We start from the raw sequence: 14,711 nt of genomic DNA, 5'->3' as shown, positions 1-14,711 counted from the left end.
TTGTAGTGCTCCCGCAGAGCATTTTACGTCCTATCATGGGGTATTTCCTGATGGGGTTATACATTTTGGGTGGCTTTTTCTCCTATTACCCTTTGTAAAAATGTAAAATTTTGGAAAAAAAATCACTTTTTTTTTTTTTCATTTACACATCCGCCTTTAACGAAAAGTCGTCAAACACTAGTGGGGTTTTAAGGCTCACTGGACCCCTTTTTACTTTCCTTGAGGGTTCTATTTTCTAAAATAGTATGCCATGTGTTTTTTTTATATTTTTTCGTTGTTCTGGCACCATAGGGGCGTCCTAAATGTCACATGCCCCACAAAAACCATTTCAGCGAAATTCACTCTCCAAAATCCCATTGTCGCTCCTTTCCTTCTGAGCCCTCTACTGCACACGCTGAACACTTAACATACACATATGAGGTATTTCCTTACTCGAGAGAAATTGGGTTACAAATTTTGGGTGGCTTTTTCTCCTATTACCCCTTGTTAAAATTCAAAAACTGGGTCTACAGGAACATGCGAGTGTAAAAAGCGAAGATTTTGAATTTTCTCCTTCACTTTGCTGCTATTCCTGTGAAACACCTAACGGGTTAACACACTTTCTGAATGTCATCTTGAACACTTTGAAGGATGCAATTGCTTTAATGGTGTAATTTTTGGGGTATTTCTAATATGAAGACCCTTCAAATCCACTTCAAAACTGAACTGGTCCCTGAAAAATTCTGATTTTGAACATTTTGTGAAAAATTTGAAAATTGCTGCTATACTTTGAAGCCCTCTGATGTCTTCCAAAATTAAAAACATGTCAACTTTATGATGCAAACATAAAGTAGACATATTGTATATGTAAATCAATATAAAATGTATTTGGAATGTCTATTTTCCTTACAAGCAAAGAGCTTTAAAGTTAGAAAAATGCAACATTTTCAAATTTTTCATGAAATTTTGTAATTTTTCACCAAGAAATGATGCAAGTATCAACAAACATTTACCACTATGTTAAACTAGAATATATCACGAAAAAAATCTCTGAATCAAATTCATGAGTAAAAACATCCAAGCATTATTAATGCTTAAAGTGACAGTGGTCAGATGTGCAAAATATGCTCTGGTCCTTAAGGTGAAAATGGGCTTGGTCCTTAAGGGGTTAATAGAATAGGTATGGGGAATAAACGACTACTAGACACCTCTGGGGGTTATGGAGGATTAGCCATGTTAAAGTCCTACATCTTTATTTGTTTATTTCCTATGTTTAAATACAAAAGAAAGAGAAGCGCTCCATAGTGCATTACCCGGGCAAGTGGGATTTCACAGTAGTTTACTAGAAGCGCTTACCCGGTAAGTTGTGCTAGTGTACCAGGCACAACACTGTTGAGTTTCCAAAATGCAGCCAGTCCCACCACCACAAATGTGTAATGGTAACAGCAACCTCCAAATACTCCCAAGGGACTTCAATAGGCGCAGAAAGGATGAGGAGTTACAGATGTATAGGCGATATCATTTATTTGCAGAACCAAATAAATGATATCGCCTATACATCTATAACTCCTCATCCTTTCTGCGCCTATTGAAGTCCCTTGAGAGTATTTGGAGGTTGCTATTCCCTATGTTTGACATTGAGGTACCAGTGGGCTGCATTCACATGATATCTTTACCCAACAATTTATATCAAGTATATGGATAGGTTTTGTCACTGTATTGACCGGCAGTACAAACCCACATATCAATCTTTTTGCAGTACGCACATTTTGTTTGTCGTCTTATAGCTTTCTAACAATTTAATGTTCTATATTTACTTTGCAGGGCGGCCTCCATTTTTCTCTGAAAGCTTCTCTGAACTAATTGAGAAAATTGTAAATGAAGATTTTAGTCTACCAAGAGGTAATCTTATGTCAGTTACTGTATTTTTCTACTACTTTACTGTGCAAAATTTTACGTGGATTCTTTGTAGAAAAGCCCAAATTTATCAATTTGTGCAGTTTGGGTGGTTTTGAGTTATTTTTTTTTATTTTTTTATTTAAACTGTTAGCATCAAAAAATGACTTATTGTTATATACAAGTTTTATATTTTAAACATTCTTTTTAATATTATTTGGTGGCCTTTTAAATGTTCATTCGAAGTTATTAGTAGTGAAAGGTAGTCACTCCATTTTAGAACATGGCAAAAATAGCACAGACTCATCTGTATACTGGTCAGCCATCCCAAAAAAATCAGTAAATAAAAGTAAAGTAATAACATCTTCTCATGCCAGCAGCACGTGACAAGGGGTGGGATACAACGGTTCGGAGCATATTTGAGAGTCAGTCAAACTGTAATAAGTGGATAGACTACTAGACAGAACAGCAGGAGTTGTGGACTGTTTCTTGTATGCAGTGGTTAGCACTTACTAAAAGTGGTCCATGGCAGGACTAGCAACAGTGTCATGGGTGCTCAAGGCTTATGGATACAAGTCAAGGTTAAGTCCCACTATTATTATTCAGATTGCTTTAAAAATACATGCTTGCAGGAGTACAAAGGTTTCGGAACACACAGACCAGTCATAGTGCTCATGCTGACCCCTGTCCACCCTAATGACCTACAATGGGCATATGAGCATTAGAGCTGGTCCATGGAGCAATGGTATAAGATGTCCTGGTCTGATGAATGTTTTTTTGCTTTTTTTTTTTTTACATTATATACAGTTGCAAGAAAAAGTGTGTTAACCCTTTGGAATTATATGGATTTCTGCACAAATTGGTCATAAAATGTGATCTGATCTTTATCTAAGTCACAACAATAGACAATCACAGTCTGCTTAAACACACAAAGAATTAAATGTTAACATGTTTTTATTGAACACACCATTTAAACATTCAAAGTGCAGGTGAAAAAGTATGTGAACCTTGGATTTAATAACTGGTAATTCTTGACCATTCCTCTTCACAGAACAGTTACAGTTCAGCAATATTCTTGGGATGTCTGGTGTGAATCGCTTTCTTGAGGTCGTGCCTTAGCATCTTAATCGGGTTGAGTTCAGGACTCTGACTGGGCCAATCCAGAAGGCGTATTTTCTTCTGTTTCAGCCATTCTGTTGTTGATTTACTTCTATGCTTTGTATCGTTGTCCTGTAGCAACACCCATCTTCTGTTGAGCTTAAGTTTTCCTGCAATATGTCTTGATAAACTTAGGAATTCATTTTTCCTTCAATTATAGCAATCCGTCCAGGCCCACGCAGCAAAGCAGCCCCAAACCATGATGCTCCCACCACCATGCTTCACAGTTGGGATGAGGTTTTGATGTTGGTGTGCTGTGCCTCTTTTTCTCAACACATAGGCCCACATTTATCATTGCAGTGCAAGTGAAGCTTTTTTTTTACACCTTTTTTTATTAAAAGGTAAAAGAGCTTTGATAAATTTTGTGCAGGTCACATTTTCTGAAATTTCTGTCTACATATACACCAAAAAGCTACACCATGTCTAGGCTGGTGTAGTTTTAGAGACTTTTCAGTGGCTTTGCGCCTTTTTTTGCTCCATTTTGCAAAAAGGCGCAATGATAAATCCCTTCCATATCATGTCTATTGCCAAAATCAGTGGATTGCAACACAAAATCAGCAGAAATGTGTAAACAAAAAGGGGCAAAAAAAGGCGCAAAAAACCCTGCTTGTGCCTTTTTTGCCCCTTTTTAGACACAAAAAAACAGTCTAAAGACAATGATAAATGTGGGCCATAGTGTTGTGTGTTTCTTCCAAACAACTCAACTTTGGCCAGTACTGCTGTGGAACATCCGAGGGCTCTTGTGCAAACTATAAACATGCAGCAATGGTTCTTTTTGGACAGCAGTGGCTTCCTCTGTGGTATCCTCCCATGAAATCCATTCTTGTTTAGTGTTTTACGTATCGTAGATTCGCTAACAGGGATGTTAGCACATGCCAGAGACTTTTGTAAGTCTTTAGCAGACACTTTAGGATTCTTCTTCACCTCATTGAGCAGTCTGCGCTGTGCTCTTGCATTCATCTTTACAGGATGGCCACTCCTAGGGAGAGTAGAAGCAGTGCTGAACTTGCTCCATTTATAGACCATTTGTCTTACCGTGGACTGATGAACAGCAAGGCTTTTGGAGATATTTCATAACACTTCTCAGCTTTATGCAAGTCAACAATTCTTAATCATAGGTCTTCTGAGAGCTATTGTGTGTGAGGCATCATTCACATAAGGCAATGCTTCTTGTGAAAAATAAACACAGAACTGGTGGGTGTTTTTTATTGGGCAGGGCAGCTGTAACCAACACCTCCAATCTCATCTCATTGATTAGACTCCAGTTGGAAGACACCTCACTCCAATTAGCTTTTGGAGATGTCATTAGTCTAGGGGTTCACATACTTTATCCACCTGCACTGTGAATGTTTACATGGTGTGTTCAATAAAAACATGGTAACATTTAATTATTTGTTTGTTATTAGTTTAAGCAGACTGTGATTGTCTATTGTTGTGATCAGATCACATTTTATTACCAATTTGTGCAGAAATCCATATAATTCCAAAGGGTTAACATACTTTTTCTTGCAACTGTAGATGGCTGGGTGCATATGTCTTACCTAGGGAGGATATTGGGAAGTATGGTATTTCCTAATGGCAGTGGCCTTGTTCAGCAGGATAATGTTCTCTGCCATGCTGCAAAAATTATTTAGGATAAGATTAAATAACATGGCAAGATTTCAGTTTTTTTACTTGGCCTCAACGTTTCCCAGATCTCGGTCTGATCAAGCATTTGTGGAATGTGCTAGGGAAAAAAGGCAGATCCTTGGATGCCCCACCTTGCAACTTACAGTATTAAATAATCTGCTTAAATATTTGGTGCCAGGTCATACATTTAGGCACAGTTTTAGTATGGCTTATCGGTATACATTTATACTGTTTTTGTGTTTTTAAGTTTTATATATATATTTTTTTTATTCTTCCTCTTGCTACTTCTAAATATTTTTACCCAGGTCCATCATCTGCTAAGCCATCTCCAGAGTTTCAATCATTACTCCTTGGATTACTTCAGAAGGACCCTCTTAAAAGGTAAGTACATGTATTCTTAGGAAAACTAGGGTTACACTACATTAACATTAAAAGGGCCGAAGACTGGTAGGCTTTCATTAGTTATGATATTGGAGTATGTAGTAGTGAGAAAGGGGTGGGGTGGATGGTTTTATAGGTTATTAGGACAAACCACTACTGCTGTTGGTCTCTCCATATTCTGTTGGCTGATTTGTGTGGTGGGTGCTTTGTGTGAAAGTGCCTGAGATGTTGAGGAGCAAGATCAGATCTTTCGGATCACACAGCATTCTTCAAAAATGTAATTCTTAAAAAAAAAAAATACAATTATTATTTTCTTTATCTAGTATTGCAGCTGTCTAAAATGTCTTTTAGATTTACCTGGACTGAATTGCTGAGCCATTCTTTCTGGAAAGATGCATTTTCTGGCGATGGCAGAGATATCCCAGACATCAGTACCCTGAGGTATAGAACAATAAATGTGTGCTGGATGGTCAACAGATTGGAAATTGACTTAATAGGTATTGGATAAAGAGAAGGTGTCCATGTTATAGTAAGACTGGGTCCACACTGTTTGTGCAACAGTAAGTTTTATTTTGATGTATACAAAACATAGTCAATAATATAAGTTTATACAGCAAAATTAAATGTATCCGTCAGTGGAAAATAAAATTTGCTGTATGGCATACAGCATAAACCTTTTTTGAATTTGTTAAAGAGTACCTGTCACCAAATAGCCTGAGGTAGTTTAAAAGAGTTTATGTTCCCTAACTACTCCTATCACCCCTCCTGCCCTTAAAAACAATTTCAGAGCTTTAAAAAGCTGTGCATCTTACCTTTCTTCTTGCTCGCATAGTGTAACTTCCCAGCAGGAGAAAGTGGGCCTTTCCCAGCAGGCATGACCTCATTGAAGCCTGCTGGGGGACCTTTTCTGCCCTCACATCGTTGCATCATTGGGATGAATAGAAGACCTCAGGCTCTGTGCATGTTTCAGTCTGTGCAGATTTCAGTGAGGCTCTCCTTCAGCTGTCAGTCTGTGAGACTCTGTGGAGCTTTCACTTTCTGTGCAGCTGACAATCAAGCTCCATGCAGAGAAACACTTCCTGGGTTTGGTCTCCTGCTAGGCCAGGAGGAGACAGAACTCACTGTATTAATTGTGGAAGGGAACAGAACAGAGCCACCTAATGGCCATTTTTAAAATAAAATTTTAAACATATTTATGTTGATAATTTTAAAAGCAAGTGAATAGGATAGTGTCTGCTAATTTTATGTCTGCTAATTACACAAGTAACACAATATAAATATTTTTTTATTTCGTGACAGGTAATCTTTAATATATCCTATTTTTTCCTCTAGAGGTGTGTAAAACTTTTATACATTAAATGACAACGAAAACACAGTGTGAACCCAGCCTAACTAAAGTTTAATCGATAGCTGTTCAAAGTTTAATAGACAGGTATTAATGTAAGTTGTGTTCTAAATCTTTCCCACCAACATATATTTCTTTGTTCTAAATGCTTCTGTTGCCATGAACATATCTATAGTCAACTAAAGGACAAAGTCAGTCACATTGCAGTGTAGCAGTAGTGTGAGCTGTAGATTCCATAGCACACAATTCTTCTGGTTACAGGGGCCAGGATTCAGTGCTGGAGTCAGTAGCTGGGATTGTAGACTGCTGTAAATTTATTCTTCTCATAGTTGAAAAATATAAACCCTTTTTACAAAGCTGATGCTAATTAAACTTTTGAAAAAATAGAAGACTTTATAAATAAATGTTAACACTTGTATGTGTCTGTGTCTCCTATGTTTCCTGGTATGCAGTCTAACACAGTTAAACTTTAGTCTATTTTTGCTATGCTGTGCAGAGACATTGTCCAGAGAAGCTTAGACTCAAGGAACCGTAAACATCCGAAAGAAACTGTTTTTCTTCATTCTACCACCATCTAGTGGCTATTAATGACAACTACTGTGATATTCTCGAGATGCTGTGAAGCTTCCAAAGACCCAGCAGTACCATTAGGGATAATGACATTGATTATTGTCACAGACAAATTTAATTTCATGTATATGATCAACTGAGATATTTTATGTGTAGAAGTGCAGCAAACACTTTAAACTGACTGTCTCACCACAACCACTTTGTCAAAGGAAACTGATCTAGCTGCAGGAAAATGTAATATTATGTTATGCCTATTCAAGTGATCAAGTGGCCCTGTGGCTTGTTTGCAGGCGCATCCCTTCACTGGGGGTATTGAAAATGGCTAAATGCACTTATCCTTCTGTTTTTCTGTATTTCATCGCCAAGAATTTAAGGAGGGATTGTTTCCTTGCTTTTGCTATCACCTCTCTGTTTTAAAGTAAAAAAGGGCCAGTTATGGACTTGCCAAGTAGATTCTCATGAGTTTCTTAAGGTCCATAGCAATAACTCTTCTGATCATTTAATATACACAGATTCATTGCCAATTAACTCTCACGCATTGGGTTTACAAAAGTCACAAAGGCATAGAGTAAGCATATATTAAATGCTTATAACTCAGAACATGTTATCTTGTATTCCTGCCAACATGTGGGGATTTTAGGATGCTGGATTAAAGGAATATTTCTGTGATTTCATTGTAAACTACGGAGTCATTAAAGGAGATATCTCTTTGAATAAAACGTATTCTCTATTGGCTGGATAAGGGATGTTTTAGATCTCCTAGCGTACGAGCACTGCCCCCCCGCGATCTCCTGTATGTAGCCCGAGCTTTCCCCTGGAGCGACGCCAAAGCAGGGGCCACCACGCCCCCCTCCATATATCTTAATGGGAGATGGGGGATAAGTTTTATTCCATGAGATTACACTACTCCTTGAAATAATTTCGATTAATTATAGTTTACTCTTTCATCATTCCAGGATAAATACAGAAGCTGATGAGAGTGACATCAAGGACAGATCTGAAACTCCAGGAAATTTCCACAAGTCATTTAAGATTGGTCTGTATCAGTAGAGGTTTCTAGGATTTGACTTTTGTTTAAGACAAGTGCTGACCATAATTATTAGATTTATGTTGGCCGATCCTACATGAATAAGACCATAAATGCACAGAAAATATCCAAAATAAGGGGTAGATAATCTACATCATATAAAGCTACATAAATCAAAAAATACACAACAAAATAATGAATCAATATCACATTTTATTAAATACAGTAATGTATGTATATGCACAGAACAAAAATGAAAATCCCACCCCATAAATTTATATACCTCATAGACAGTTTAAAAACATACGGTGGGGGAACACCAGATAGATGCAATTAATAATATATATAGAGTGACAAATGGATTAGGGTAATGCTAAATTGCAAAGCAATATACTATATGTTAGCTCGCAGAAAATACTGATGTACAGCATGCGCGTACATAATTAGTGCAGTATGTCACACTCTGTACCCTAAAAAGTACTGTAATGGTAACCAACACAAAATCACAGGTATGCCCCAGTAAAGGAAGATCTAGTGCTCAGGCACTATATAGTAATGGGCCTACATTGGCCTCCTAAGCAGCACTCACATATAATAAAGCATAATGGTCACCATAAATTTGTCAGAGTTCTAACCAATATAAGTATTGTCTCCAGCTCCGGTGTTCCCCCACCTCGCGCTCCAACGCGTTTTGCTCCACTTTGTCCGGGAGTGATGAGGAGGGGAGACAACGGGAGCCATATATATCCGGGGGGGGCCCTCGGTACTGACAAATTGCGGAAGAACTTGCGTTGGGGCCTTCTGTTGTGGCGCTTGCCATGTCATGCCCGGCGTCTCTGCATCGCCGGAAACACGTCATCTATCCACGGTATCTGCCATGAGGATGTGGTCCAGCGCAGCAAGAGACCCGTGCATGCGCACCCAAGCACATGGCTGCCTCGCCACCATATTAGGTCCGGGCAGATCACCCCAAAGCCCTGCCTTGCTGCAATAGGTAGGTATGCAAACACCCTGGGGCCAAAAATCAAACACATACAGTCTATTTAAATAACTATACTGATGTCTATTATTTAATAAGTATATCTCTAAGAATTATAACAAATTGAAAAATAAAAGTGAATAATAGAAATCTGTGAAGTGAGTGAGAGTGTGTGATGATGAAAAAATATGCAAATGTGAACTAGACAGTATGGTGATATCCCTAAATATGTAAGTTAAAGTGATGTGCATATATAGACAAGTGCCCCAAAAATAGATAAATGAGCACTACAATTTGAGCTAAATAAATGGTGACAACATGCAGAATAAAAAATGTGAAAACTTGAAACATGCCAAATTCCAGTGCATAACAATAATTTATTAATAAATAAATAAAAATACATAAAGAAAAAAAAAATTTTTTACATCACAAAAAAATTATAATATTGTTATACTAATGTTGAGATAAATTAATATACATATATATTAAAAAAATTATGTCCAAAATTATCCCAAATACATAAATATGTGTGTGACTAAACAATATGACCCAAAGTGTACATGATAATGAGCCCAGTTCAATGCATATGTGCATAAACAATAATACATGATTGGAGATAAGTGTATAAAACACCATAATAAATAAGAAAAAATGAAATAAATACAATTCATAAAGTATGTAAATGAAATGTGATGAACATAATTTGGTTTAATATATGTGATTATATACAGTTAACAACTGAATATGCCAAAATTATGCTATATCACAAATAATGTGCACTTTGGTGTAGGTGTCTGTGCCTTGAGTGTCAAGAAAAATGTGTAAAAATAAAATAAAAAACATATATATTTGGGCTCATGTGACATACGAGAAGAGATCATCATACTGCAATATAGAGATGTCTCTGTAGAACCAAATATGAATCATGAAGCAGCAAAGGAAAATGTTCTGCACCAACTCCAGATGGTAACTTCTAAGGAAATGTATCATACCTATATTTAAAAAGGAAAAGAATAAACAACAATATTACTTATGTGTATCAACCAGAGTATTACTTACGAAATGGCCAGCACCCATAACCCTCCCTTTTTGATTTTACACTTGCTCCCATGTCTGTCCCCACATCAAAAATACAAAAAATAAATAAAATGTGTGATAAAAAAGCATATATTAACCAGAGAAACTTAAGAACCTACAGAAAGCATGACAAACTAGTTTTCTCATTCAGCCCCAAGGGAGATGTGGTTTTTAGAGACATTATCCACTTACATTCCAATCGTCCCAACTGCTTCTGAATATCCCCTCCTCGAATTCCAAGATGTATTCGATCAATTCCTCTAAACTTCAGTAAATTCCACTGTCCATTATATACAGTCCTAAAGTGGCGTGGGATGGGTTTTAAAATTTGTATATTCCTTCAGTCATTTCAATTTTCATTGCTGATTTAATACCATGTAGATGTTACTGTATTCTTACCCTCATCTGTCTTGAGATCATGCCCACATAAATAAGTCCCCATGTACATTTGGCATAGTATATCACTGCCACTGTCTTGCAGTTTATGTGATGCACTATGCAAAAAAAAAATTTCTCCATTTGAATCTTGAACTCTATCTGTTCTTTCCACTTGATTGCACAACGAACAATCACCACAAGGTACCGATCCACACTTAGGGCCTGTCAAGGAAAAAATAAATGAAGATCTTGGAGAAACATAATGACTCCTAACTAACAAGTCTCTGAGCGATTTGCTCCTTCTAGAAGTTTCTTGGGGTTGTGATGGTAATACCTTACGTAAATCTGGATCCTGTTTGAGTATTGGCCAAAATTTCTGCATGGAATTCATCATATCCTGCCATCTGCAGTGGTAATCTGTAATCAGCCTGATTTCATTAGATTCCTTTTTCTTGGGTCTGGAATATAACAGTTGCGGTCACTGTTGTGATTCTGCCCTCACGTATCCCCTTGAGATGTCTTTAGGTAAGTATCCTCTCTACAAGAAACGTTGTTGTAAATCAAATGCCTGTCGCTCAAATTCACCGTCATCATTGCAGATGTTTCTTGCTCTCAGAAACTGCCCATAAGGTATGGCACTGATGGTATGGTGTGGATGTGAAGACTGGGCGTGAAGTAGGGCGTTCACACTTGTGTCCTTACGATGAATGGTAGTGTGCAGCTTTCCGTAATCATCCACCAATATTCTAAGGTCCAGAAAATCCATACGTTGCTGACTTATCTGATGTGAGTTTTATATTTTAGAACACCAGAGCTGGAGACAATACTTATATTGGTTAGGAGGCCAATGTAGGTCCATTACCATATAGTACCTGAGCACTAGATCTTCCTTTACTGGGGCATACCTGTGTCCACTGTGATTTTGTGTTGGTTACCATTACAGTACTTTTTAGGGTACGGAGTGTGACATACTGCACTAATTATGTACTCGCATGCTGTACATCAGTATTTTCTGCGAGCTAACATATAGTATATTGCTTTGCAATTTAGCATTACCCTAATCAATTTGTCACTATATATATATATATATATATATATATATATATATATATATCTATATATCTATCTATATATAATATTATTAATTGCATTTATCTGGTGTTCCCCCACCGTATGTTTTTAAACTGTCTGTGTGGTATATGGTTTTTATGGGGTGGGATTTTCATTGTTGTTCTGTGCATATACATACATTACTGTATTTATAAAAATTTGATATTGATTCATTATTTTGTTGTGTATTTCAATTTTTTGATTTATGGGGTCTGATTTTTGTAGGTTTATATTTATGTTGGCCGATTCTGCTCTACAAGAAGTTGTGTAGTTCTTTCCAATCTGACCACAATGCTCTCTGTCACCAGAAACTTTCCAGGGCATAAGCAAATGCCCATAGCAAACCTCTCCTGCTCCAGATAGTTCCTGACACAGAAAAAGGTGTTAGCAGAGAGCACTGTGGTCAGACAGGAAAGAACTCAACAATTTTCTTTGGAGCATACAGCAGTTAATGATTTTTAAATAGAAGTAATCTGTTTCTGGAACCAGTTGATTTGAAGACTAATTTCCCTTTGGTGTTCCCCTTTAAGATTTTTAATCTGTATATTAATTTTGTATTTCTTTCCTTATTTCCGGTTTAGAAAATGCGGCAGATTTAAGGCCCAAAAGTGCTCTAGATGGAGAAGCAAATGAGGCAATTTTCTCATTAAGGTAATTAAGGAAAAAGGGTGTTTTTAGATTTTTAACTGCAATTACAGAATACAAATATAGAAACAGATCATAACTCTCTTTTGCGGGCTAGTATTTATTTTCCGGCTTAATTGGGCATGGCAGAGCTAGACACCCTGATTACTTCCATTATGGTCTGGAGAGCAATCCTAAAACACCCTTTTTTTTTTTTTCTCCTCTTTTTCATTGCCCAGCAGTCATCTGTATGCACATCACATTCAGCTTCCTGTCCTAAAGAGAACTGTATCTGTTTTCAGCCTCTCGGTCTACTGTCTGTGCTGTGTGCTGGAAGAGGAGCTACACATTACTTTCTGACTGTTAGCTGTTAGGACAGTGTAGAACAGATCCCTGGTGACTAAGGAGATTATACACCCCTTATTTACTATTAGGAAACAGAAGCTGGCAGCACCAGTGCTAGTAACATTAGCCTCTCCACTACCATAGATCACCAGTTTTAAAGGGAAACTGACAGCCTGTTCATCTGTTCTTAACCTAATACACTGGGTTATAGTGCGTGAACAGGAGTGTGTCACTTATATGAATCGGTCCAGTAGTTTCAAAGTTTTGCCCCTAAAACGCTTCTGTGCAATGTAGGCAGGGAGCTGGCTTGCTGGGCCGTGATTTGCCCGCCTCTGATATGAACATGCAATTTTCTTCACTCACATCCTAGTGATGTGAGAACCTGCAATTATATAAAAGTTAAACTTTTAATTCCATCTCTCCTAAAGGCTTTCTGGCCTCCTGTGGTCTGTTTGTGGCTGCCAAAGGTACCATAGTTGGAAAGCTGAAAACAGCCATAACTATTGTTAACTTGAGAGTTGTGCAAGTAACCTACTCACCACAAGCTAGGATTTTTATGTAATTCACAGAGTTTCTTAACCACTTAAGGACATAGTATGTAAATGTACATCCTAATGCGCTGGTACTTAAAGCACCAGGGCGTACATTTAGGTCCTATACATTATGCGAGCACTGGAACGGTGCTCGCATCATGCACGGCAGGTCGTGGCTGCTGTCAGCAGCCAGGGACCCGCCTGTAATGGCAGACATCAGCGATTGCGTTGGTGTCCACCACTAATCCCTCAGATGCCGTGATCAATACAATGTGGCAATACAGAGTTTTAAATGGCTGATCTGATTGCCCTCAGCACGGCCGTGGGGATCCTATCAGCCAATATGGCGGACGGAGTTCCCCATAAAAAAGGTAAGAAAAATACAAAAAATTTGAAAAAGGCTATTCCCCAATAAAAATATAAATCGCCCCTTTTCCCATTTTACCCCCAAAAAGCGTAAAAAATAGATAAATGAATAAATATATTTGGTATTGCTGCATGTGTAAATGTCTAAACTAACAAAATATAATGTAAATGATTCCGTGTGGTGAATGGCGTAAATGTAAAAATACAGCCCTGTATACAGAAAAATGAGAAGGTTATAGGTGGTCGAAATAGGACAATTTTAAACAAACCTATTTTGTAAAAAAGTGTTTTGTTTTTTAATAGCAGTATAATAATAATAAAAAATTTTAAAATGTGTGTCATTTTACTCATATTGACCCACAGAATAAATAAAACGTAATTTTTTCCATAAAGTGTATAGTGCAAAAAAGAAACCCTCCAAAATATGCAAAATTTCTTTTTTTTTTTTTTCAATTTCCTCACACAAATAATAATTTTGTGGGTTTGCTGTACATTTTATGGTAAAATGAGTGATTACAAAGTACAATTGGTCACGCAAAAAACAAGCCCTCACATCTGTCTGTGGAGAAAAATATAAACGTTATGATTTTTAGAAGGCGAGAAGGAAAAAACTAAAACGCAAAAATAAAATTGGCTGTGTCCTTAAAGCCAAAATAGGCTGTGTTCTTAAGGGGTTAAACAGGGAGTTACACTATTTGCTCAACTCCCATTAAGGCCAATGGAAGTTAGGCAAATTGCCTAACTCACCTGCTTTTACCTATTTTTGGCTTTTTGACTTCTTCTGGTGGCCGCAAACAGACTGGAGGGGTCTGTAAAGCCTTTAGGAGAGATAGGAGTGTCCTCCCCCTGCTTAGTGGAGTGCCCCCCTCCTCAGTGGTGACTGAGGGCTGGGTGCTGTTTATGAAGATACACAATTGCTTTTCTACAAAGGTAGAGCACTCTTCTCTTGAATACAGTGGACTGCTAACTTTATCCACTGTATTACCTGATTGTTCCTATTAGCCAGACAAGGAGAAGGAACCTGCTCACAGATTATGCTGCCCTTATTCACTTTAATAATTGCATGCAATATATTCAATAGTTCTAACTATGGTTTATTGATAATGTGTTGCACTGTGTTAATTAGTAAACTCAAGTTGTTTTTTTGATTTTCTAAATGATTAAATAAATGATAATTTGTGGATATTTTGTAGTTCCTATACCACTCCGAGAGCAAGCACTGCTACAACTAAAGCGAGCAAACTACTAAAGCAAAGAAATACAGTACAGCTGTCTGTGCTAGCACCGTCAGATGTTCCAAAGGTCATGGTATGG

General features: G+C 37.4%; 1 protein-coding gene across 9 annotated transcripts in view; it reads left to right on the top strand.

Moving 5' to 3' along the window:
- Positions 1–14,711, top strand: part of ULK4 (unc-51 like kinase 4) — an 819,452-nt gene that overhangs the window by 52,749 nt on the left and 751,992 nt on the right. For 8 of the 9 annotated variants that reach the window (XM_056520600.1, XM_056520601.1, XM_056520599.1 and 5 more), the window contains 6 exons: positions 1,804–1,881; positions 4,968–5,043; positions 5,395–5,484; positions 7,915–7,994; positions 12,111–12,180; positions 14,591–14,705. In XM_056520600.1, the coding sequence (XP_056376575.1) occupies positions 1,804–1,881; positions 4,968–5,043; positions 5,395–5,484; positions 7,915–7,994; positions 12,111–12,180; positions 14,591–14,705 (509 nt within the window). The remainder of the gene's footprint in view (positions 1–1,803; positions 1,882–4,967; positions 5,044–5,394; positions 5,485–7,914; positions 7,995–12,110; positions 12,181–14,590; positions 14,706–14,711) is intronic. The other variant, XM_056520598.1, reaches the window with a different exon arrangement.

This window comes from Hyla sarda, chromosome 5 (assembly GCF_029499605.1).
Source record: "Hyla sarda isolate aHylSar1 chromosome 5, aHylSar1.hap1, whole genome shotgun sequence".
Lineage (NCBI taxonomy): Eukaryota > Metazoa > Chordata > Amphibia > Anura > Hylidae > Hyla > Hyla sarda.
The sequence above is the reverse complement of the archived record's forward strand: the minus strand, read 5'-3'. Positions and strand labels throughout refer to the sequence as shown.